This window comes from Dipodomys merriami, unplaced genomic scaffold, assembly GCF_024711535.1.
Source record: "Dipodomys merriami isolate MVZ:Mamm:240054 unplaced genomic scaffold, mDipMer1.0.p SCAF_62, whole genome shotgun sequence".
Taxonomy (NCBI): domain Eukaryota; kingdom Metazoa; phylum Chordata; class Mammalia; order Rodentia; family Heteromyidae; genus Dipodomys; species Dipodomys merriami.
Window position 1 is genome coordinate 4,296,143 of NW_027206202.1, and position 26,812 is coordinate 4,322,954.

The window sequence follows — 26,812 nt, forward strand, 5'->3', positions numbered from 1 at the left end:
CTTAGGCAACACAGTGAGACTTTGTATATGCAAGCCAGAAAAGCGAACACAAATAAACAAGGACAATAGAAAAGAAAAACAAGAGATTTGTGACGTTACATTTAAAATGTTTAGGAGGATTTGGTTTAGGCTGCACCTGAATGTTGTAACATTTCTGGATTAATAACTGATCAAGACTTTGGTTTGTAAATCATGTTGGAGTGTCGAATTTGTACATCAACTTTGCCAAGAGGTTTGAGGCTCTTAAAAGTGTAATTTTTTTTAAAAAGCCAACGCTAACGGAATATTTATTAATCGAGTTTGTAAATGATGTCAAATATTTAGGAGAAGTTATTATGTCACATTTACAGGCTAATTCAGCATTGGTACGTGAGTAAATGAAAATCAGCCTTTAACATTAGACAAGATGTGTTAGATTTATAAAGGCAATAATGTGATGGTTGAGTTTTATGCTAATGACCTAGGAATGATGAAGTCTTTAGATTTATAATTTTAATAAGCCAAGCATTAGTTACAACACAAATGACACAAATAACTGTGAAGTCTAAGCCAGCTGCTGGCGGCTCACGACTGTAATTCTAGCTACTCAGGAGGCTGACATCTGAGGATTCTGGTTTGAAGCCAGTCTGTGTAGAAAGCTCTATAAGACACATCTACAATTAACCAACAAAGAGCTGGAAGTAGAAATATGGCTCAAACGATAGCGCTCCAACCTTGCACACATGCACGTGCACACAAGCGCGCACGCACACACACACACATACACACACAGAGCCAAATGAGCACAAGGCTCTGAGTTCACGCTCCAGAACTGGCACAATTATTTTTTTTGCCAGTCTTGGGGCTTGAACTCAGGGCCTGAGCACTGTCCCTGCACTTCTTTTGCTCAAGGCTAGGACTCTACCACTTGAGCCATAGCGCCGCTTCCAGCTTTTTCTGTTTATGTGGTACTAAGTAATCAAATTCAGGGCTTCATGCATGCTAAGCAAGCACTCTACCACTAAGCCACCTTCCCAGCCCAACTGGCCACAATTAAAGGAAAAAAAAAAAAGGTTCAAATCAATGGCAGACTTGGGTAGGGAAACTTGATGCTAAACCCTCTGGAGGGAAGACCATTTCTCCCCAAGCACACCTCTGGGAAATCCACAATGAAGAGAACACTCATACAGAAGAGATCTTTCTCCCAGGCCTCAGTAAACTCATTACAAAACTACACTTAGGCCTGGGTAGGTCAGGCCGCCCCCCTGCCAGAGCGTGGCCAGAGATCAGCTCCCGGGACAAAGCCTCAGGCCTACTTGGTGAGCAGGGGAATGAACCCATTTTCTTGGAGAAGGCTCTGGACTAGAAGCTGGGCAGAGATTGGGTGGTGAGCCCCTCTTGTCAGGAAGTGATGGGACCAAGGTTGGGCCAATGCCTGCCCCACACCGTAGTCTCTGAAGCAGGAGGATTCTTCAGGTTACCCAGGGCTTTCTAGTGCCTGTAATCCTAGCTATTCAGGAGATTTAGATCTGAGGATCATGATTTGAAGCCAGCCCAGGCAGGAAAGTCTGTGAGACTCATATCCATAATTAGCTACAGAAAGAAAAAAGCCAGAAGTAGGGCTGGGATATAGCTCAGTGGCAAAACACTTGCTGAGCAAGTGCAACATTCTGGGTTCAATCACCAGTACCAAAAAAGAAAAGACAACAATAGCAACAAAAAGTCAGGAGTGGCACTGTGGCTCAAGTAGTAGAGAGCTAGCCTTGAGCAAAAGCAAACCTGAGAGTAAAGCATAGATACTGAGTTCAAGCCCTAGAACTGGCATGAAAGGAAAGAAGGAGAGGAAGGGAGGGAGGGAGGGAGAGAGGAAAGGAGGGAGGGAGGGAGGGAGAGAGGAAGGAAGGAAGGAAGGAAGGGCAGAAGGAAGGAAGGAAGGAAGGAAGGAAGGAAAGAAGGAAGGAAGGAAGGAAGGGAGGGAGAGAGGGAGGGAGGGAGGGAGAGAGAGAGAAAGACAAAGGAAAGAAAGAAAGAAGGAAAAAAGAAAGAAAAGGAAGGAAGGAAGAGAGACAAAGAGAAAGAAAGAAAGAAGAAAGAAGGAAGGAAGAAAAGAAAGAAGAAAAAAGTGAGGATTCTGATTTGCAAGGATGAATACACTTCCAACATGGCTATAAAGAAAAGAGGTCATGGCCGGGGGCTGGTGGCTCACGCCTGTCATCCTAGCTACTCAGGAGGCTGAGATCTGAGAATCGCGGTTCAAAGCCAGCCCGGGCAGGAGAGACCGTGAGACTCCTATCTCCAATAAACCACCAGAAAACCGGAAGTGGCGCTGTAGCTCAAGTGGTAGAGAGCTTGCCTTGAGCTGAAGAGCTGAAGGACAGCGCCCAGGCCCAGAGTTCAAGCCCCACGACTGACAAAAAAAAAAAAAAAAAGAAATGAGGTCATGGATTCAAGAAACAGAGAGTTGTTTAAAAAAAAAAAAATCTCATGCTGGACATCAGTGGCTCACGCCTGTAATCCTAGCTATTCAGGAGGTTGAGATCTGAGGATCATGATTCAAAGCCAGCCAGGGAAAGAAAGTCTGTGAGATTCTTATCTCCAATAAACCACTCAGAAAACAAGAAGTGGTGATATGGCTCAAGTGGTAGAGCGCTAGCCTTGAGCTGAAGAGCTGAGGGACAGCGCCCAGGCCCAGAGTTCAGGCCCTATGACCAAAAAAAAAAAAAAAAAATCTTATTGAGCAAAGAAAGACCAAGGGATAGCTGGGCACTGGTGGCTCATATCTGTAATCTTAGCTACTCAAGAGATTGAGATCTGAGGATCAGGGCTCAAGGCCAACCCTGGCAGAAATGTCTGAGAGACTATTATTGCCAATTAACCAGCAAAAAGCCAGACATAGAGATGTGGTTCAAGTGGTAGAGCACCAGCCTTGAGCAAAGGAGCTAAGAGACAGTACTCAAGCCCTGAGTTGAAGCTCCAGTTCTGGCACAAACAGACAAAAAGCACTGGGCACATAAATGGATTATGTTAAATCATATTCAAAAACAATAAGCTCTAGAGTGAGGACTTCATTACTTTTTTTTATTGTCCATCATGGGGTTTAAACTCAGGGCCTGGGTACTATCCCTAAGCCATTTTTGCTCAAGGCTAGTGATCTACTGCAGCTCCACTTTCAGTTTTTAGGTGATTCATTGGAGATCAAAGTCTCATGGCCTTTCTTGCTGTAGGGCTGGCTTTGAACTCAACCTCCCAAGTAGCCAGGATCGCAGATGTGAACTGCCAGAACCTGGCTCATTAGCTTCTAACAATGCAATTAGGGCAGGGAAAGGTTGGAAAGTAGGCTAGCGCTTCAGTCTTCACTGAGGTTAAAGAGGCCTTGTATATCTGAGTCTGGGTAATGGCAGCCTATGTGTAAAATAAGCTGGGGTGAGTGGTGTGGGCAGCCTCTGGGATGCTGGCCACATTTTCTTTCTCAACAGAAAAATGTTAAGTTTTGTTTGCTTTCTTTTTCTTACTTCGTTCCCCGTGTGTTAGATGTGTGGACATATGGTATTTTATAGTAAAACATTGAAAACCCAAACAGACCGCAAGAGAATGTGAGATCTGTGATTCTCGATCGTGGTTGCTGCTTGGAAGCTGGGAAGAGCTTAACTAATACTGGTGGCCTTGCTGGGTGACATCTTACCGATGTTGGAGGCAGAGATCAAATGAGAGAGGGAGAGAGAGAGAGACAGAGACAGAGACAGAGACAGAGAGACAGAGAGAGACAGAGACAGAGATAGAGAGAGACAGAGACAGAGACACAGAGAGATAGACAGAGACAGAGAGATAGACAGAGACAGAGACAGAGACAGAGAGATAGAGAGACAGAGAGAGACAGAGACAGAGAGAGGAAAATAGAAAAAAAAAAAGCTGCGTGTGTTGAGTGTGCCTGTCATCACATTCTATGTGAGAAGCGTAAAGAGGAGGAGGAGGCCAGGTATAGTTAAAGACCCTATTTCAAAAAGAAGCCAGACACTGGTGATTTACACCTTAATCCTAACTACTCAGGAGGATGAAATCTGAGTATGATGGTTCAAAAACAGCCAGGGCAGGAAAGTCCATGAGACTTTTTTGTTGTTGTTGGTTGTGGGGCTTGAACTCTGGGTCTGGGCGCTGTCCCTCAGCTCTTCAGCTCAAGGCTAGCGCTCTACCACTTGAGCCACAGTACCACTTCCGGTTTTTTTTCTTTTTGCTTATGTGGTGCTGAGGAATCGAACCCAGGGCCTCATGCATGCAAGGCGAGCGCTCTACCACTGAGCCACCTTCCCAGCCTCCATTTCCAGTTTTGTGAGTGGAGAGAAGAGTCTCACAGAGTTTCCTGCCTAGGCTGGTTTTGAACCCTGATCCTCAGATTTCAGCCTCCTGAGTAGCTAGGATTACAGGCATGAGCCATTGGCGCCCGGCTTCCGTGATACTCTTATCTCCAATGAACCCCCCTCCCCCACCAACACACACACACACACACACACACACACACACACACACACACACACACACACACACACACACACACACACACGCCAGAAGTGGGAGGTGTGGCTTCAATGGTAGAGCACTAGCCTTGAGCAAAAGATAGCTCAGGGACAGTGCCCAAGCCCTTTGTTCAAGCCCCGTGACAGACAAGAAAAAAAAAAAAAGAAAGAAAATAATTTTGTTTAAGCCTACCAAATCTTTCATTTTCATTAATCACACGAGTATTTTCCCCGTGGGTTGTAGCTAGCATGCTTCGGGTGGAGGTGACAAAGCTGTTTCTCTCTCTCTCTCTCTCTCTCTCTCTCTCTCTCTCACACACACACACACACACACACACACACACACTGATTTCTTCACAAAACACATGGAAAAGGCATATGTTCTGTGACGGAGATTCGACTGTGCTAACAATTTTCATTAATATTCCGTCACTTACTGGAGAGCAGACTGCACTGTGAAAACAGCCCTCCCCCCAACCCCCTTTCCCCAGCGTGACAGGCAGGCGGCCATTCCGTACTCAAGGTAGGGAAGCCGACAGCCCGATGCTGTGGCTCACACCCGTAATCCTAGCTCCTCGGGAGGCTGTGATTTGAGGGTCAAGGTTTTAATCTAGCTCAAGCTAAAAAGGCAAGGAGTCACTTATTTCCACTTAACCACCAAAAAGCCAGAAGTGGAGCTGTGGCACAAGTGGTACAAAGCCAACCTTCAGTAAAAAGCAAAGGGATAATAATCATGCCCTGAGTTCCAGCCCCAGTATTGGCTGGTGTGTGTGTGCACACACACACACATAAAAATAAAATAAGAGCAGGACCAACAGACTGGTCTTTATAATCTTCGCAACTACACAGGGCTTTGGGCTAAGAAAGGCTTGGGTTAATGGTCTGTAGCCATCAACTTGAAATTCTCAGTATGTTTGAATAAAAAGATCTCATTTTCACTCTCCGCTAGACCTCAGAACTTTCTAGGTGATTCCGCTCACATCTGAGCTCTGACACCTGAATGAGCTTAGCTTATTGGTTAGCCCATAGATTCATGAGATTAATATATTCTTTGTGTGTGTGTGTGTGTGTGTGCGCGCGCGTGTGCGAGCGTGCTAGTCCTTGGGCTTGAACTCAGAACCTAGGTGTCCCTGAGCTTTTCTGCTCAAGGCTAGGGCTCTACCACTTGAGCCATAGCTCCACTACCAGCTTTTTTTTGGTAGTGTAGTGAGATAAGAGTCTCAAAGACTTTTCTGGCTGGGCGCTGGTGGCTCATGCCTGTAATCCTAACTACTCAGGAGGCTGAGATCTGAGGATCACTGTTCAAAGCCAGCCCAGGCAAGAAAGTCCGTGAGACTCTACCTCCAATAAACCAACAGAAAACCGGAAGTGGTGCTGTGGCTCAAGTGGTAGATTGCTAGCCTTGAGCTGAAGAGCTGAGGGACAGTGCCCAGGCCTAGAGTTCAAGACCCAAGAATTTCCTGCCCAGGCTGGCTTTGAATTGTGATCCTCAAATCTCAGTCTCTCCTGAATAAGCTAGAATGATAAGTGTAAACCACAGGCTTCTGGCCTTTCTTTTTTTTTCTTTATTTCTTCCCTTCTTTTCTTCCTCTTCATTCTTTTTCTTTTTTTCTTTCTTGAGACTTTGTAGCCCAGAGTGGCTTTACACTTGATATCATCCTGCCTCTATCTGGGATTACAGGCACACACCACCACATTCAGCTCGGCAACTGATCTGCTTCTCAGTGAACTGACCTTCCATTTGTATCTGTGCCCACCTTTTGTCCACCTATTCTGGAACATTCCCTCTGCCATTCCTCCCTTTTCTATCCCGTGCACTTCAACTCCTCTTTCATTCCCTCAACTTACGTCCACCCACATTCTGAATTGTTTTTTCCCCTCTTTACCTTGTCTGCAAGATCAGCCTAAATGTGATTTCTTTCCCTTCTCCAGACAAAGTGTAGAAACATCTGGAGTGACAGCGGAGTTATTAAGACTTACACTCTGCCGGAACATTCTTTACTACAGTGTGTCTGGTTGTTCCCGGCTCTGTTATTAGGACGGTACTCACTGATGGAGGCCCCAGGAAAGAGGATGCATCTTCTTGTTTGTCTCAGCACCGAGAGAACACAACTAATTCTGACTGCATCTCTAATAGCAGCTACCTAACTACTAGTCAGAGAGGCTGTATTTCCCACCTTACCCTCTCTAACTTCTAAGAGTGAGACCCTCAGTATCAGATAGTTTCTAAATTCATAGCTGACAGAGGCGGTAAGGATGCTGCTCACAGAAATCCAGAAAACACAGCGTTAGCCATGCTCTGGTGGGTCATGCCTGTAATTCCAGCTCTGCAAGAGGCTGAGATATGAGGATTATAATTTGAAGCCAGCCCACGCAGGAAAGTCTATGAGACTCTTATCTGCAATTCACCAACAAAAAGTCGGAAGAGTAGCTATGACTCAAGTGGTAGAGTGCCACCCTTATGTGCAAAAAATAAAAATCAAGTAAGAACACAAGACCCTGTTCAAGCCTCAGAATGGACACCAAAAAAAAAAAAGGTAAGAGGATCAAGGATGAGGGGGAGAGATGGAGGGGTGAGAGGTGAATTTGGTGTGCAATGAAATGTGTATATAGAGGGGTCAAAATGAACCCTCATCTTGTACAATTACTGTATCCTACTAAATATCTTAAAAAAATAAAGACACAAAAGGAGTATATGGTAAAATTCAAAGACCATTCATGATCACAACAAAATTATCTGGAGAAGAAATGAAGGACTTTTCTTAATCTGTCAGAAGAAAAGAGGAAGGAAGGAAGGAGGGAGGGAGGGAAGAAAGGAAAGAAGAGAGAGAGAGAGAGAGAGAGAGAGAGAGAGAGAGAGAGAGAGAGAGAGAGAGAGAGAGAGAGAAGCAAGTAGACAAGAAAGAAAGCAAGAAAAAAAGCTAACATGTTATCTCACTGTGTAACATTGAAATCTTTCCCTCTGAGATCAGTGTAAGAGGAAGATAATTGTTTTCACCATTTCTGTTCTATTGTATCAGAAGTCTTATTAGTATGCGACAAGGGAAAAAGAAATGAAAATATGTAAGGCCTAGAAGGCAATGGATGAAAAACCATTTGATCTTTGTCTTACAGTGTTGCAATTAACATAGTCCCTGACCCATCCTTTTATAACCACGCACACAGACTCAGAAATTCTTGTACAAATGTACAATAAGACACACATAAATGTGCTCACAACAACATTATTCCTAAAACCTGGACACTGGGAACAATTCCAAAAGTCCTTCAACATTGAAATGGCAACTTGTGGTCTGTACACATATCAAATTACTTTAAACTGGCAAAAATGAGCAAGCTCTATAGCTGCATACAGAAACATGATGAACATCAGAAATAAAAGAGGGAAATTGGGTGTCAGTGGTTCACGCCTGTAATCTTAGCTATTCAGGAGGCTGAGATCTGGGAATCAAGGTTCGAATCCAGCCCAGGCAGACAAGTCCATGAGAGTTTTATCTCCAATTAACCAGCAAAAAGCCAGAAGTAGAGATGTGGTTCATGTGGTAGAGTGCCAGCCTTCAGCAAGAAAAGCTAAAGGACAGCCCTCAGGTTCTGAATTCAAGCCCCAATATGGGTATACACACACACACACGCACACACACACACACACACACACACACACACACACGAGTGGAATAAGCCACAGGTGAATATCGATGGATTATGCTTGTATACTTAAAAGTTTACAAAGAGTTAAATAACATATTCATGAGAAATTCCCAGGATGTTATAAAGCCATAAAAATGCTAAGATAAAGGTGACCTTGTAGAAAAGATGGGGAAAGAAACTACTTGAGTGTTTCTGAAATATAGGCTATTTTGATTCTGTCTATAGTCATTGCTTTGGAAATACCTTACATATGATACATCTTGTTTTAAAACTTTTTCCCTTGACATCTAATTACCAGCTTACAGACAATACAAAAGGATAGAGGTCTGTGTTAAATGACATCACCATGTTAATTGGCAAAGTCTAGACTTTGGGGGAACAAATTTAGAGGACAAATTATATTTAAAACAAACAAAATTCCAAGAAAAGAAAATGAGATAGGCCAGGTGCTGGTGGCTCAAGCCTGTCACCCTAGCTACTCAGGAGGCTGAGATCTGAGGATCATGGTTCAAAGCCAGCCTGGGCAGGAACATCCGTGAGACTCTTATCTCCAATTAACCACCAGAAAAACAGAAGTAGTGCTGTGGCTCAAGCGGTAGAGCGCTCGCCTTGAGCTGAAGAGTGCAGGGAAAGTACCCAGGCCCAGAGTTCAAGCCCCAGGACCGACAAAAAAAAAAAAAAGAAAAGAAAAGAAAATGAGATAGGAATCAATAAATTAAAATAGACTTAGCCAGACACAGAGGGCTCAGGCCTTGTTTATAATCCTAGCTACTCAGGAGGCTGGGAATAGGAGGATCACAGTTTGAGAACAACCCAGACAGAAAAGTTCATAGAACCCCTTCTGAAACCACAGCTGGGTACAGCAACACCCAACTGTTAGCCCAGCTATGTGGGAAGCTGAGACAGGAGGATTACTGGTCCAGGCCAGCTTGGTCAGAAAAGTTCCTGAGACTCCATCTCCACAGAGCCTAAAAGTAGGAGGATCATGATTCAGGTGTGCCCAGGTAGGAAGCAGGCTCCTATTCTGAAAATAACAGGGCTGGAGATCTTATTATGACAACCTAATAAAGTGCAAAGCTCTGAGTTCAAATCCAGAGTACTGACCAAACAATGTGTTTCAGTCTCTCTGTATTTTTTTCCCCATTCCTGGGACTTGAATTCGGGGCCTGGACACTGTCTTTGAGCTTCTTTTGCTCAAGGCTAGCACTCTACCACTTGAGCCACAGCACCACTTCCAGCTATTTCTGTTCATATGGTACTGAGGAATCAAACCCAGGGCTTCATGCATGCTAGGCAAGCACTCTACCACTGAGCCACCTTCCCAGCCCCTCTGTGTTCTTTACCAGCACTCTGATAGGCCCAGTGCTCCCATATTCCTTGCCCTCTCTCCAGCCTGACCCATTAGTCTCTTCCTCCTCCTCCTTCTCTCTTAAATCTGCCCTGCTCATGGGGCATACTCCTCTTCCTCTTCACACTCTTCATGATGCCTCCTTCCTCTCATTTGTCAATGTTGGAGGAGCTTGGAAATCAAGCTAAATTGGTATCTCCAACCTTTATATTCTTTCTAAGCAACATCTGACTTTCTCTTCCAGCTTACACATGAAGTCTAAGCCTCTTGCAATGGATCCCATAGTTTATCAAATACCTTATTAGCCACTGGGCGCTGGTGGCTCACACCTGTAATCCTAGCTACTCAGCAGGCTGAGATTTAAGGATCACAGTTCAAAGCCAGCCCAGGTAGGAATGTCTGTGAGATTCTAATCTCCCATGACCAAAAAAGAAGCCAGAAATGGACTTGTGGCTCAAGTGATAGAGCTCTAGCCTTGAGCAAAAAAGGTTAGGGACAGAACCCAGGTCCTGAGAAGCCCTGAGTTCAAGCCCCAGTACTGGCGTACACACACACACAAACCTTGTGAGCTCACAGGGAAGTTCCGCCTCACCAGGGAGCCTTAGCACACGCCCCTCCCAATCTTGGCCTGTCACTGCTTCTTAGAACCCCAGCCCCAAATATACTGGCTTCATCCCAGAGGCCTCCTTGGGGCTCTGTGATATAACACAGCCTCCTGGTACCTCTGGTTATTTTTACCTCCTAGCAAATCCTCTGATTTGAAATCATCTATTGTCTTGGCTGATGATTCATTTCATAAAACTTCACTAGGACAGGATGGGTTTGAGTCACCAATGTTAACCCTCCCCCCCTCCCCGCTTCCCTCCCCCCTCCAAAAAAAGCTGCATAATACCTGTTGCAATAGTAACTGTTTCTGGAGACAGGTTACCATAACGGTTGACTGTGTAGGCTCTGAGAAAAAAAAAGCTACCAGGGCCCAAATGCCAGCTCGGTGATTTCCGGGCTGGGTTACCTTAAGCAAACCAGTTTAACTAAACCTCTACGCCAGGCCTCCCGGCCCCCCCCCCCCACCCCTTGTTGAGCTGGAAATAGCGCCCTCTCTTGGTCATAACCTGTTACTGCTCACTGTGGTTGAGGTGTGCTTGTCCAGGGAACAAACAGCTGGACTGGTCGTGGAAGCCAGCAGTCTTGAGCTTCCCCGCTGGTCTCTCAGGCCCGCCTCCATTTCACTGTACAAAAGCCATGGCCTCAAAGTTTCAGCCAGCCAAGATGGCTGGATACACCTCTGAACACCAGGCATGGGTTTTGGCTTTTGCCAAGGCCCTGGCTGTCAGTAGCAGCCTGTTAGCACTTGCTCAGTCCCTCGCGGAGCTGGCATCTTGAGCCAACAGACCACCTTTGAAAAATAACTCTGATGGCTGCACACACACACACACACACACACACACACACACACACACACACACACACACACACACGATTCGCCTAGACTGGAAGTGGCGCTCAAGTGGTAGGGTCCAACCATGAACAAACAAACTCAGTGAGAAGCTCAAGGTCCTGAGTTCGAGTCCCAGTACTGGCATTGATCGGCATAGATCCATCTCTCTGAACACTCCATGCCCGGCACAACCACCCCCACACTCACCCACTGCAGGAACAGAGACATCTATCTACACACTTTTAGTGAAAACCCAACAGAGAAGAAGCAATTCATATGTTTCCCACTTTAGGAGCTGATTGTTCCTTTTCTGGATAGAAAGAATGTAAGACATCCCCTCCCCCAGTTAAAAAAAAAAAAAAAAGATCTTAGAAAGCCAGGTAGCAGGGCTGGGAAGGTGGCTCAGTGGCAGAGTGCTTGCCTAGCCTGCATGAGGCCCTGGGTTCCATTCCTCAGCACCACATACACAGAAAAAGTCAGAAGTGGCGCTGTGACTCAAGTGGTAGAGCGCTCACCTTGAGCAAAAGAAGCTCAGGCAGAGTGCCCAGGACTGGTAAAAACAAACAAACAATAACAAAACAAACAAAAAACCCAGAAAGCCAGGTAGCAAGAACTTAAAGAAAGCAGTGGGACAGAATAAATGAATAAATAGGAAGTCAGAGCAGGGTGGAGAGGGAAGGAGAAGGCGAACAGGTAGAGAGGAGAGAGGCTGGAGACAGAAGAGAGAAAGGGCATCCTAACTTCTGCACCCCAGGAAAGCTGTGGGGCTGAACAGTGCTTTAGGGATGGGGGAGAGGGGAGGAAACGGAGCAAGAGGCCAGCCTCAGGCAGGTGGGCGGGCCCTTGTCAACAAGCATGCCCTTTAGGGTGCTCTGCGAAGGAGACAGACCAATCATTACTCCAACAAACTGAACCACTTACCAGTCTGGGGAGTCAGTATGGCTGTGAATGGCTGGGGTCCCCGGCTCGTGGGCGGGGCCTTCCCCCCAGGTTAGCAGAGCATCTGGGTCTCCAGGTGGTAGGTCATCATTGCCCACAGGCTTTTAGCAGCAAGGTGATGGGTTTTCCATTGGGTCTAGCCTCAACCCTCAGATGGGGGGGACCAAAAACAAAAATAAGGGGAGGGAGGGTACGTGCCAAGGAGGAGTGGGGTCTTGGGGGGGTATTTAAATTTTTTGATTGCTTTTCTTTCTTTCTTTCTCTCTTTTTCTTCCTTTTTTGAGCCCACGGAGCTCTGGGAGTCACATGCTGCATCGAACATCACCCGGGCCATCACATGATACAGGTCTCCCATCATGTGACAGTTCTGCCCAATTTCAGCCTCTCCCCTCCCCACTTCCCCGTGTGGCAGACTGAGAGAGGAGAAGGCTTCCAGAAGAACTCCGCCCTCCCACAGAGGGAGGGCTGCAGGTGGAGGATCCTGAGCCGCCTGTGCTCTGCTTGCAGAGTTAGCGTGCTGGCTCCTCCCAAGCCTCTACCCTCCAGCCTCATTGGAATTCTGCCTTTGTCACTGCCCTCTGCCACCCACGGGGTGCCCAGCCATGTCGGGGCACAGGAGCTATCACACCATCCTGGCTCATCCTGGAGAAACTGGCAGACCACCTCCCCCTCCCCACAGCTGCCTGGCAGTGGGGGGTAGATGGTGAGGACAAGGAGAGATCCCCCCCCCCTCCCCAAGCCGTCGGCATCAGCTGCTAGAAGTCAGGTGGGCCCCATCCAGCTTTCTGATTATACTGTCTCCTTTCCTGCAGATATTTTCTCTCTCTCTCTCTCTGTCACACGTGTACATGCACACACACACACACACACACCCCTTTGTTGTCCCTTTATCAGGATCCAATTAAATAGAGTAGGTTTTAAAATCTGCTTGCATCATTGTGGTACGCTCCTTTGCCTGTTCCTTCATTCATTCATGTTTGTGCCACTGCTCCTAACACAAGAACTCAGGCCTTGGGCGCTGTCCCTGGGTGATTTTGCTCAAGGCTTGCACTCTACCCCTTGAGCCACAGCTCCACTTCTGGCTTTTTAGTGATTAATTGGAGATGGGAGTCTTATGGACTTACTTGCTTAGGCTGACTTCAAACCTCCATTTCATTCTTCGGTGTAGCTAGGATGACAGGCGGGAACCACTGGTGTCTGGTTCTTCTGACCATTTCCTTTCTTTATCAAGCACTCCAGCAGAACCCCTGTCATGCTGAAGGTTTTAGGTGATGCTCTGAGAAAGCAATAGGGTAGAAGAGACTCTTCAGAAATACACAAAGCAGCTGGCGCCAGTGGCTCACGCCTGCCATCCTAGCTACTCAGTAGGCTGAGATCTGAGGATCATGGTTTAAGGTCAGCCTGGGAGGAAAGTGTATGAATGTTATCTCCAAGTAACTATCAAAAAGCTGGAAGTAGAGCTGTGTCTCAAGAGGTAGAGTGCCAGCCTTGAACAAAAAGCCAAATGTGAACATGATATCCTAAGTTCAAGCCCCAGTACAAGGAAGCAATGAAGGAAGGAAGAAAGGAAGGAAGGAAGGAAGGAAGGAAGGAAGGAAGGAAGGAAGGAAGGAAGGAAGGAAGGAAGAAAAAGAAAGAAAGAAAGAAAGAAAGAAAGAATAAGGGAAGGGAAGGGAAGGGAAAGGAAGGGAAGGGAAGGAAAAGAAGTAAGGAAGGAATGAATGAAGAAAGAAAGGAAGGAAGAAAGAAAGGAAGAAAGGAAGGAAGGAGAGGTGAGGGAGGAAAGAACGAAAAAAGAGAAAGGAAATAAAAAGAGAAAGAGAGAATGCAGCTGGGCACCAGAGGCTCACACCTGTAACCCCACCAACTGGAAAGGCTGAGATCTAATGATTGTGGTTCAAAGCCAGCCCAGGCAGGAGAGTCTGAGAGACTCTTTATCTCCAAAACCCTCCCAAAAGCCAGAAGTAGAGCTATGGCTCAAGTGTTAGAGCACCAGCCTTCAGTGGAAAAAAAAACTAATGGTGCTGGGCACTGGTGGCTCATGCCTGTAATCCTAGCTACTCAAGAAGCTGAGATCTGAGAATAGTGGTTCGAAGCCAGCCCATGCAGGAAAGTCTGTGAGACTCTCCAATTAACCACAAAAAGCCAGAAGTAGAGTGGTAGAGTGCTAGCTTTGAACATAAAAAGCTCACGGACAGCACTTTGAACCTGAGTTCAAGGCCCTGGACCAGCAAAAACAACAACAAACAACAAAACAACTAAGGGACAGCACCCAGATCCTGAGCTCAAACTCTGGGACCAACACATGCACAAAAAAATTAATTATTTTAATAAAGAAATACACAAAGCAAGGTTCTTGTCCTGAGGTACCTGGTATCTGTGAGAGGCAACAGGTACACAAAAAGAAGCATCAGATACAAACTTCACCTCTGCCCTTTCTGCTCAATAGAGAAAATGTAATCTGGCAACTCCAAGTAAACTCAGTTATCCAGGTGATTTTCCTCTGTGTCAGATTTTCAAAGTCAAAGTGGAAGTTCATCTTAAGTCATCTTCCTCCCTAGATAGTACTGGAGTACCAAAGGAGTAAACAAATATGTGGCCTGAGGCGGGGGGGGGGGTGGTATCCGTGGCTCACACCTGTTATCCTAGCTACTCAGGAGGCTGATAGCTGAGGATCATGGTTCAGAGCCAGCCCAGGCAAGAAAGTCCATGGAGACTCTAATCTCCAGTGAACCACCAGAAAACCAGAAGTGGAGCTGTTTGCTTTGAGCAAAGAGCTCAGGGACAATGACCAGGCTGTGAATTCAAGCCCCACAACTGACAAAACAAAACAAAACAGGAGATACTATTTATTATTAGAATGACTAGAATTAGAACGATGGGCATGCCAAAGATGTGGCGAGGTTCATGGAAGGGCAGAAACACTTGTAAACTGTGGGTGGAAATTGGACATGGTACAGAACTGCTGCCGGGGAGAGTTTGGCAGCTCTGTAAACAGTTAAGACACACCTACCACAGGACCCAGTCATTTTACATAAGGCATTTACTCATGAGACATGAAGCATCTATTCCTAGAGATTGTACATGAATGTTTATCACAGCTGTATTTGTCAGAGCCTTAAACTAGAAACAACCCAAACATCTAGCAACTGGTGAACAAAAATGAGTAATTCCTCTTAGCCATGAAAAGAACGCCACATACCACAGCATGATATTTATTTATTTAGTTGTCAGTAGTGGGGCTTGAACTCAGGGCCTGGGCATTGTCCCTGTTGGGAAAAAAGAGCAGAATGGAAAAAGGAATAGGCCAGACTCGATCATCAACAGGTGAGGGCTATTTATTGAGGAGCAGCGAGGGACACAGACTTTCCCAGGGGGTTGGAGGTTGTAGAAGGGACTGGATCTTTGGGTGGGCTTATCTAGGATTTCACAAGGAAACAGAAAAAAAATGTCACTGTAACCCCTCTGTACAGTATTTTTCACAATAAAAAAACATACCAAAAAGATGGGCTATGGTCTCTTGGAGGCCGAGGGTGGCGATCTTGGCCTGTTCTACCTGTGGTATGTATGTGTGTGTGTGTGGGGGGGTGCTATTGTCTCCTAAGAGCCAAGGTCGGAATTACCTGCCTGTGGATAAGCACGGGAGCATGTACCTGTTGCTTTGCTTGACCCTGGGGTATAATACAGGACTCAATCCTTCCTATTCCATCTTTAGATACATAAAAAGAATTGGGAAAGGCATGTCCTTCATCTAGGTCTTTGGTTTGGATACATACAAACAAAAGATTGGGTTGAGAGGCGAGCAACATGGAGTTAGGAGAACAAAGCAGATTCCCATACACAGCAACTTCCCATACACTTGAAACCCTGAAGGAGTATACAAAGGGCAGGAATGTTGTGGTCTTTTCTGGCTACTTCATGCTGACATGGGAGCATGGAGGAATCACTGGGGCTGGAGTCTTCAAAGGTGCAGGTCCGTGCTGGGCAGGGCAGGGTGGTATAAGGGAAGCCTCCAGTAGACTCCAGTAATAGGATGGCCTTGACTTGTTCCCAGGTGGTGTATTGAGTGAGGGCTATTATTTTCCTATTAAAGAGAAACCTTTGAAACTGGTGAGATCAGGCAGCAGGCTGACATGGTGGCGGGACCCGTTAACATGAACAAAAGGAGAAAACACACTCTGACCAGAAAAGTTCCATTGGACGCATAAGCCCAACTGTGTTCCATTACAGAGAAGGAGGAATTTCCATGTAACTGGACTGTAGATTTCTTTTTTTTTGTTGGTCGTGGGGCTTGAACTCTGGGCCTGGGCGCTGTCCCTCAGCTCTTAAGCTCAAGGCGAGCGCTCTACCACTTGAGCTACAGCGCCACTTCCGGTTTTCTGATGGTTTATTGGAGATAGGAGTCTCACAGTCTTTCCTGCCCGGGCTGGCTTTGAACCGCGATCCTCAGATCTCAGCCTCCTGAGTAGCTAGGATTACAGGCGTGAGCCACCAGCGCCCGGCTTGGACTGTAGATTTCTAGATTGTATAGTATGGATGGGATATAGAAGAGGCAGGTAGCAAAGGCAAGAATGTAAGTTCCTGTCCAGTTAGAAGGTAGAAAGGAGCCAGGCATTGGTGGCTCACACCTGTAATCCTAGCTTCTCAGGAGACTGAGATCTGAGGATCACAGTTCAAAGCCAGCTCAGGCAGGAAAAGTCTATGAGACTCTTATTTCCAATTAAATAGAAAACTGGAAGTAGTGCTGTGGCTCAAGTGGTAGAGTGCTCACCTTGAGCTGAAGAACTCAGGGACAGTGCCCAGGCCCAGAGTTCAAGCCCCATGACAGATAAAATAATAATAATAATAATAATAATAATAATAATAATAATAATAATAATAATAATAATGTAGATAGGAATGGATATTAATTAATGGGCATTAATTAGTTAGATGGGCATTAACTATTTTCTTTTGATTTCATGGCTCTGGTGAATTTTAAAAGGGTGACTCCATTTTGGATGTGACACCATCTCTTATTCCAGGACTACCTTTTTTTTTTGGGGGGGGGGTCTGGTCATGGGGCCTGAACTCTGGGCCTGGGCGCTGTCCCTCAGCTCTTCAGCTCAAGGCTAGCACTCTACCACTTGAGCGACAGCGCCACTTCCAGCTTTTTTCTTTTTTGCTTATGTGGTGCTGAGGAATCGAACCCAGGGCCTCATGCATGCGAGGCAAGCGCTCTGCCACTGAGCCACCTTCCCAGCCCCCCAGGACTACCTTTTGTCCCAGGGGTCTAGGTGCTTGTTGCTGGGATGGCTTTTCTAGTTGGCATCTATTTTGTCAGTTCAGGGTTTGAGCTCAAGGCCTGGGCACTGTCCCCAAGCACTTCTGCTCAAGTCTAATACTCTACCACGTTGAACTACAGCACCACTTCCAGAATTCTGCCATAGCATGACTTCCAGAATTCTGCTGGTTATTTAGCAATGAGAGTTTCTTGAGCCATGCTTTCAGCCTGACTCTTTGCTGGTTAATTGGGAGATGGAGTCTCAAGGACTTTTCTGCCCAGCTGGCTTTGAACCTTGATCCACAGATCAGATGAGTCTTTGCCCCCACCCCAACCTTTTTATTTCCAATTAAACAACAAGGACATCAAATAGAAATATATATATATATATATATAGTTTTTTGGTTTTTTTTAGTCGGTTGGGGGCTTGAACTTTGGGCCTGGATGCTTTCATTAAGCTCTTCAGCTCAAGGCTAACACTCTACCACTTAAGCCACAGCGCCACTTCCTGTTTTCTGGTGGTTTATTGGAGATAAAGCATCTCATGGACTTTCCTGCTCAGGCTGGCTTTGAACCACGATCCTCAGATCTTAGCCTCCTGAGTAGCTAGGTAAGCGTGAGCCACCAGTGCCCGGGTATAGTTATTCTTAATTGCATATAACACTGTAGGATACTAATTGAGGTTAAGACAAGAAAGCAGGAGCTGGTGTCCTCTGAGCTCTGTATCCAAGGTAGCTTACATATTAAACAGGGGAAAATGGCAATTGAATTAAAAGGTGTTCATTTGAAGGACCTTGACATAAACACTTTAAGTGAACTTTGGTTTACACAAACAATTACTTTCATAGATGGGACATAAAGAATGAGATGTTAGTTTTCAATGTAAATCACAACCAACTTAATTACATACCAACTTTACTCATAGACATACTCATACCATCTGCTCCATATTTGAACCTTCTGGGATTTGTCCAAAGCTGTCTGAAGCACACACACATCACAGCAGACACCTGAGATGTCACTAAGCAGAGAATGAGCAGCTCTCTCGCTGCTAGTCAGATGATCACCTGTGATCCAAGCTCCAGAGCATCCTGTGTGGCTAGGTTACCTTCAGAACTATCTCAAGGTGATTAACTGTGACTCCACCTGGCAGGTTGACAGAGCAGTTTGTTAGCTTTTAAGCTTCTCAGCCTCCTGAATAGCTAGGATTATGGGCATGCGCTACCAGTACCAGCTCAGGGTAGATTTTATTTATTTATTTTTGTCGGCCGTGGGGCTTGTACTCTGGGCCTGGACACTGTACCTGAGGTCTTCAGCTCAAGGCTAGTGCTCTACCACTTTGAGCTCTACCACTTCCAGCTTTCTGGTGGTTAATTGGAGATAAGAACCTCATGGGCTAGCTTTGAATCACGACCCTCAGATCTCAGCCTCCTGAGTAGCCAGGATTACAGATGTGAGCCACCAACACCCAGCTCAGGATAGATTTTTGGTATGTGTGTGTTGGTTGTGGGGCTTGAACTCTGGACCTGGGCGCTGTCTCCCAGCTCTTCAGCTCAAGGTTAGCGTTCTACCACTTGAGCCACACAGAGTCACTTTTGGTTTTTCTGGTGGTTTATTGGAGATAAGAGTCTCACGGACTTTCCTGCCCTCAAATCTCAGCCTCCTGAGTAGCTAGGATTACAGGCGTGCACCACCGGTGCCTAGCAGGATAGCTTTTAAATAGGTGTAGGGAGCATACATGTAAGGATCAAGCAAGGAAACTTGCTGAGACTGATGTGGGAAGGGAAGAGAGGAAGGAGGAGGAAGGAGGAGGAGAAAGGAGAATGGAAGGAATGACTCTGATCAAGATGCATTGATCATAAATGGACATGTTAAAATGAACCCCTTAATACCATTCATTGAAAATAATAATGTTAATAATGCTAATGCAATACTACTACTAATTAGACATTCTTATCAGTCCATATAAATTAAGATCTCGGTAATGAATGCAGTCATATTATTAGGTCAGTTGTGTGTGTGTGTGTGTGTGTGTGTGTGTGTGTGTGTGTGTGTATGTATGTATGTATGTATGTTGTATCTTTTTTGTTTTGTTTTTTGCTGGTTTTGGGATTTGACCTCTGGACTTGGGAGGTGTCCCTGAGTTTTTGTGCTCAAGGCTAGTGCTCTACTACTTGAGCCACAGTGCCACTTCTGGCACTGTGGTGGTTTAATGGGAGGTAAGAGTCTCATAGACTTTTCTGCCCACACTGGCTTCAAACCATGATCCTCAGATCTCTGCCTCCTGAGCAGCTAGGATTACAGGCGTGAGCCACCAGCTCCTGGCTTGTGTCTTTCTTTTAGAATCACTGAACAGAAGGAATCTGTCCTCGAGGACATCAGGAAAGCAGTGGGTAGGGTATGCTGTACTGAATCTGTGATTAAGTACAAATCTGTGTATATAGGGAATAAAGCTTACCTGGCTCCAAAGAATTCCAGTAGCTAGAGTCCCCTCACCATTCCCATCCAAAAGGAAATAATAAAACAAACTAAAAAAAATCACATTTGGGGGAAAAAAAGGCAAGCTGGGAGCTGGTGGCATGCCTATAATCCTAGCTTACCCATGAGGCTGAGATCTGAGGATCACGGTTCAAAGCCAGCCCCTGGGCTGGAAAATCCATGAGACTTTTATCTTCTATTAATCACCCAAAAGCCAGAAGTGGAGCTCTGGCTCCAAGTGATAGAGCATTAGCCTTGCGTGAAAGAGTTCAGGGATAGTGCCCAGGCCCCAAGTTCAAGCCCCCCAAAAAAGAAAAATAAAAGCAGTAGAAGCATTAATGTAACAGTCCAGGAAATAATACAGAAAAAATGAAAAACAAAAGAATGCTTTTAAAGCTGAAAGACATGATTTGATACTTAGCAAAATAAAGTTTTAAAAAATCCTCAACTTGCACACTGGTGGTAATATTCTAGCTACTCAGGAAGCTACTATCTGAGATCAAAGTTCAAAGCTAGCCTGAACAGGAAGTCTGTGAGACTCCTAACTCCAATTAACCACCAGAAAAATGGAAGTGGAACTGTGGCTCAGTGGTAGAGAGCTAGCCTTCAGCAGAAAAGCTAAGGGACAGCACTCAAGCCCTGAGTTCAAGGCCCAAAACTGAACAAACAAAAACCTCATATCAAGACACATGCTTAATTTTTTGGTGTGTGTATGTATGTTGGTACTCAAAAGCCTGGCTGCTGTCCTTTAGCTTTTTTTGCTCAAGGCTGGCATTCTACCACTTGAGCTACAGCTCCACTTCTGACTTTTTGCTTGTTAACTAGAGATAAGAATCTCATGGAGGGCTGGGAATGTGGCATAATGGTAGAGTGCTTGCCTAGCATGCATGAAACCCTGGATTCAATTGCTCAGTGCCACATAAACAGAAAAAGTCGGAAGTGGCAGAGTGCTAGCCTTGAGCAAAAGCAGCTCAGGTACAATGTCCAGGCCCTGAGTTCAAGCCCAACGACTGGCAAAAAAAAAAAAAAAAAAAAAAAAGTCTCATGGATTGATGGCATGAGCTACTTGTACCTAGCCTAATACAATGGAACTTTAGTTTATTGGCATTCTTGTTTTAGTGTTGGTGACATTTTTCACAAATTAAACATTCATTGATATCTGTATATAACTGTGTGTTGTTTTAAAAAAATTATAGACAAGCTGAACACTGATGGGCTCATACCTATAATCCTAGATACTCTCTGAGCATCAGTTTGAAGCTAGCCCAGGCAGGCAAGTCCTTTAGACTCTGATCTCCAATTATACACATAAAAAAAGCTGAAATGGACCTGTGGCTCAAGTGATAGAGCAGTAGCTATGAGCAGCAAAGGTCCAGGATAGTGCCCAGGCTCTGAGTTCAAGCCTCAGGACTGGCGCACACACAAAAAATAATATACACAGAGGAAAAGAGTTGCTATTTTAAAGGGCCAACAGCAGCTCCTTCTGCCCTCTAATGGCATAATTCATCTCAGGAGAATTATTTCATGGTTCAGAAAAATACCCTGAACACTAATTTCATCTTAACGATAAAGAATCTATAGTGAAGGCAATATAGATAGGGCAGGAAAGAAAGGACAGGAAGAGGGTCACCTGGGCGCAGGTAAAGGAAAGGACTTGGAAAGTGTTGTGGGAAGATAAGGGAGTCTCATGTTCCTAGCTACTCAGAATCCTGGCTGAGATCTGAGCATTGAGATTTAAAGCCAGGCTGGACTGGGAAGTCCACGAGACTCTTATTTTCAATTAACCACGGAGCAGCTAGAAGAGCTATGGCTCAAAAGGTAGAATGCCAGCCTTGAGCAAAAAGCCAAGAGACGGTGCTCAGGCCCTGAGTTCAAGCACTGGTACTAGTGTATCTCACACACACACACATACACACACACATGAATAACTGTGTAGGTTTTATAAAGCCAGAAGCAATGATTTTGGATATTTTGTGGAGAAAGGACAAATGATATATGTTTATCCTAGTTTGGACATTAGACAATATGTAGGTATGATGGAGCATCACATGGCAGCCCAGGGCTGTGTGTAATTACAACTGGGATGCATGCGCATGTGGATTTCTACCTCTGTATTGCTGGTTTTCACTTGGCACACTGAAGCTAGTTAGCAAAGGAGTTTGGACAGCCCTGGGGTTTGAACTCAGGACTTTGTACTTGCAAGGTAGGTAGCTGTTCTACAACAAGAACCATACCCTTAGCCTTTTGTGGCTCTAGTTACAGGCCTTGCATTTTTGCCTGGAGTGAACCTTGGTCTAGGATCCTCCTATTTGTGCTATCTTATGTAGCATACTACTATGCCTATCTTATGTAGCATACTACTATGGGGTCTTGCTTTTTGCCCAGGCTAGTCTCAAACTGTGATCCTCCTGCTCTCCACCTCCTGAAAAGCTGGGATTACAGGTGTGAGTAGTCACACTTGGCTTCCACAAAGGAATCTTATTTACCTAATTATCTTTTGTGTCAGTCCTGGGGCTTGAACTCCGGTCCTAGGCACTGTCCTCCCTTTTTTTGCTCAAGGCAAGATTATTTTTCAGCATCTGATTTGAACACTTGGGAATCTCTTCAGCATTCTGAAGCACCTCATTTACTGGACACCATTTTTCAAGTCTATTATAAAGGTATTTCCCCCCTCGATTATGAAATAGTTGTACAAAGAGGTTTCAATTCCCTAAGTCAGGTTAAGAGTACACTGCATGAAGCCCTGGGTTCGATTCCTCGGTATCGCCTGAACAGAACAAGTTGGGAGTGGCTCTGTGGCTCAAGTGTTAGAGTGCTAGCCTTGAGCAAAAGCAGCTCAGGGACAGCACCTAAGCCCCAAGTTCAAGCCCACAACATGCACAAAAATAAAGCAAAACAAATAAAAAAACCTAACAGCCTTTACGGTGACAGCACCAGCTCCCGTGGTTTGCTTACTGGCATCATATATTTCTACCACCACTGTGTAGATGAGAATTTGCATATTACTTTGCATGTTTGCTATGTGCAAGGCCTGGCTTGGCCTCTGGAATATAAACCACTGTGCTCAGCCACCCAGGAAGGGGGACAGCCCAACAGTGCCCACGGGAAGCCTAGAATGAATACTCGACAGTACTCTCGGGTACTCTCACACCTCACGTGTTTAGGGCAGGAGTAATTCAAAACAGCAAGCTCTCAAGTGAGAACAAAATCATGGAAGTGGGAGAAGGAAATTCTTGGTAGTTGAAGGAAACCAAACATGGTAGTTGAAGGAAAACATGGGTGATGGTAAACGCGACCCCCCAACAGAGTAGGGGTGACCTGGATCACTAGCTTGAATATCCAAGGTGGCTTGACCCTTGGTCCACAGTGGATTTTCTTGCTTAAAATAACAAGATGGGCAGGGTGCTGGTGGTTCATGCCTGTAATCCAAACTACTCAGGAGGCTGAGATCTGAGGATCGCTAACCAAAGCCAGCCTGGGCTTTGAGACTCTTGTGTCCAATTGACCACCAGAAAACCAGAAGTGACACTGTGGCTCAAGTGGTAGAGAGCTAGCCTTGAGCTGAAGAGCTCAGGGACAGTGCCTAGGGCCCACAGTTCAAGCCCCATAGCCAACAACAGAAAAAAAAGAAAAAAGAAAATAGAAAAAAGAAAACCAGAAGTGGAGCTGTGGCTGCAGGTGGTGGAGCACTAGCCTTAAGCAGAAGAGCTCAGAGGGGCTGGGAAGGTAGCTCAGTGGTAGAGCGCTTGCCTTGTATGCATGAGGCCCTGGGTTTGATTCCCCAGCACCACATAAGCAAAAATTAAAAAAAAAAAAAAAAAAAAAAAAAAGAAGAGCTCAGAGACAGCACCCAGGCCGAGTTCAAGCCCCACACTGACAATGAACAAACAAAATAAAAACCAAAAACAGCATGTAATCCAAGAGCCACAGGAAGTGTTTTAAGACTTACAAGAAGTACCTGGCACAGTGGCTGGCCAAAAGTTATGCCTTAAATTCTTTCTCAACTTGAATTCCATCATGCAGCAGTCAGATACTTCGCGCAGGATGGAGTTAGGCTAAACAAGATGGGTGACAGCAACAGGATTTGGGGACATTAGCATATGGCTGCAACTAGACAGTGATTGAGGGCCGAATGGCAGAACACCTGTGAGAGACAGAATTTAGGATCAAGCTGTTGCAACAGTACAGCCTACATGGACTGGTTCCAGGTGACAACTCCAAAAGCTGTCTCAAGACTGGGACTTCAGTTAAGGTGAAGGTGGTCAGATGACTGAGCCTGGGTAATGTTACCGGTCCCAGATAAATTTTTATGATAAAACTCAAGTTTGGATTACCCAGATCTCTTCCCTACATGTACAGAACAGCAGTTGGCTCAAAGATGAGAGCATTGAGCTGGGCGCGGTGGCTCATACCTGTAATCCCAGCTACTCAGGAGGCTGAGATCTGAAAGGTAGAAAAGTATGTGAGATTATCTCCAATTAACCAGTAGAAAGCTGGCAGTGGAGCTATGGTTCAAGTAGTAGAGCACCAACCTTGAGCATGCGCGCAGGCCAATACTGAGGCTTAAACTTGGCCTTGGCACTGTCCCTGAGCTTTGTTTGCTCAAGGTTGGTGCTCTAGTATTGAACCACGGCTCCACTGCCAGCTTTCTACATGCACCCACACACACAGTCCAGCTGGCCTATTGCAGAGGTGGCAGGTGTTGTGTGGGGACAGCTGAAGGGCTGTGTGTAAATAGACGTGCTTCAGCAGCCTGTCAGTGTGGAAAGTTGGTATTTCCCAATAGAGCCGCATCCCAAAACGATCATGTTCTCAGGACTTGTGTCTTAGAATTTTTTTCCCTTAAATTATTTAATATTATTTAAAATGTGTTGCACTAAAATTCACACATTCAAAAAAGAATGTTTATTGCTCACAATCGTGCCCCAACAATGGCACAAGTCTCACGGACTTTCCTGCCCGGGCTGGCTTTGAACCGCAATCCTCAGATCTCAGCCTCCTGAGTAGCTAGGATTACAGTATGAGCCACTGGCACCTGGCTCAAAGGATGTTTTAAATAGAGGAATGGAAGAAAGAAGACACTATTTCCTTTAAATAATGCAAAACTTCAACATTTGAAAAGTTTACTGAAAACTTTTATTGTAATCAAAAAGTGACATAACGGGGTTGTAATGAATTCAGCAAATCATTCTGCTGATATTTTAGAACTGATATCAGCTTTTGCCAGGCAATTAAAAAAATTCAAATGTGAAAATTTCACAGTACAGTAAACTCCACCCCAACTAATTTAATGGTGGTTAAAAATAATAGGCCCTAGCAAAACCTCTCATGTTCCATGGTCACAACTCACAATTCTGTACAAAAGTTCGTGTTATAAAGCTCTGATGTAAAAATCAAATAATCAAGCAGCAATATTTTAAGTGCAGCACAGGGTCTTCCATGTCATTATTTACAAGGCTTGAATCTCTTTACATTATAACAAAATTTAATACAGATGACTTAGTAATTAAGTCAATTAAAAAAAAAATCTGTCCTTCTACACGGTGACAGATTTCACTTTTTGGTCATCTTTCTCCTTCTCCTTTTCTTTATCTTTGCTCTTCTTCGACTTCTTTTTCTTGTGTTTGTGTTTTTGGCTTTTTTCCAATTCTACTTCAGTGCCTGCGTGCTTCTTATGTTTCTTATGTTTTTTATGTTTCTTGTGCTTCTTCTTTTCCTTCTTCTTCTTCTTCTTCTTGCTGTCCTGACTCTCTGCTGAGCTGGCACTGCTGCTGTGACTGCGGGTCTGGCTTCCGGACGGGCTGTGGCTTCGGCTAGGACTCACGCTGGGGCTGCTCTGACTCTGGGTCCTGCTCACTCCTGCTTGGCTCAGGGCTGCTGGGTCCACGCTCTCTTTTGCTTTCTCTACAGTTATTTTATCTTTTAGGTCCTTGGAAATGTTCGTGGACGTTTCCTCTTCTTTCACCGATACATTACTTTCACTGTCGCTCTCATTATAGTCTGGTTCAAAAGCAGCTTCGTCAGTCTCTCGAGTTAAGTCAGAGGAAAGTCTAGAGGAATGGCTTAGCTGGGGTTTAGTCTTAACAGCATTCTTGTCGAGGTGTGCTGTCACCGGCTCCTTTTCTACCTGTGGCTCTGTTGGGATGGGTGGGATGGGCACACTGGGCACACTGGGCACGCTGGGCACGCTGGGCACACTAGGCAACTTGGCGCCACTCGATTCCTTATTGTTCCATGCCTCTGACACATGCTTCTCACGATCCTTGCAGGGATTTTTGTCTACAGATTTTGTCTCTTCATTTGAGCGTTTAGTATCATAAGGGGCTTTATAATCATGAGGCTTTTTGTCCCTTGACGGACTAGAATTACTTTTTTTGGAGTCTCCTGCTCCTTTTTTAGGCAAATCTCTCTCCTCCCTCGGCCTACTTTTCTGCCCAGAAGAGTCTTTACTGCGAGGAGGAGAGTCTTTTCTTCTTGTTAACTCACTTCTTTCATCTCTCCGCTTGGAACTAGAATGCTCTCGGTTGTCAAAGTCAGTTTTTTTGTCTCTGTTGGGAGTAAAGTCTTTATTTGAGGAACCACGCACAGAATCGTGCTTATTATCGGAAGGTCTGGACTCTTTGGAAGATTGAGATAGACTTTTAAATGTTCCTTGTTCACTCAGACGGTCCAAATTATTATCTTTCTCTGGTTGAGTGCTATTCTTCCTCTTTTCAGGGTTTTCCTTTTCTAACACTGAATGATCTCGATCTTTGGTCTTGCCCTTCTCACTAGATGCAGAGTTTTTTGAGCTTTTGACTTCATGCTGCACAAGTTCGTGGCTCACCTCCTTGGTGAGCTTCTGAATTTTCTCTGATGGCTCACTGTCTTTCTCGGTATACTTGACTGCAGTTGATGGCTTGGTGCTCACAGTTTTTATAACACTGGACGGTTTTGCTACAGTTGGCATAGGCTGTGTGGATTTCATCTCTTCTTCCTCAGATTCAAAGTCATCTTTGTCCCACTTGGACTGAGGAACCTGGATCATAATAATAACATCTTCAGCAGGAGCGGTGTTGTCATTATTGTATTCTTCCATAGTTTTAATCACAGTTCGCTTTGTATCTGTTTTTTCTTCACATTTCCGCACAGGACTGCCTCCAGTTGAGCTTGTGCTAGAAACAATTAGGAGATTTTCAATTAATGAAGAAACACTGATAAATGCAAAC

General features: G+C 45.2%; 1 protein-coding gene across 5 annotated transcripts in view; it reads right to left on the bottom strand.

Moving 5' to 3' along the window:
- Positions 1-24,725: 24,725 nt before the first annotated feature.
- The window catches only part of Rbbp6 (RB binding protein 6, ubiquitin ligase), a 36,971-nt gene continuing 34,884 nt past the window's right edge, over positions 24,726-26,812 (bottom strand). For all 5 annotated transcript variants that reach the window (XM_070004313.1, XM_070004317.1, XM_070004314.1 and 2 more), the window contains one exon: positions 24,726-26,758. In XM_070004313.1, the coding sequence (XP_069860414.1) occupies positions 25,141-26,758 (1,618 nt within the window). In that variant the 3' untranslated portion in view covers positions 24,726-25,140. The remainder of the gene's footprint in view (positions 26,759-26,812) is intronic.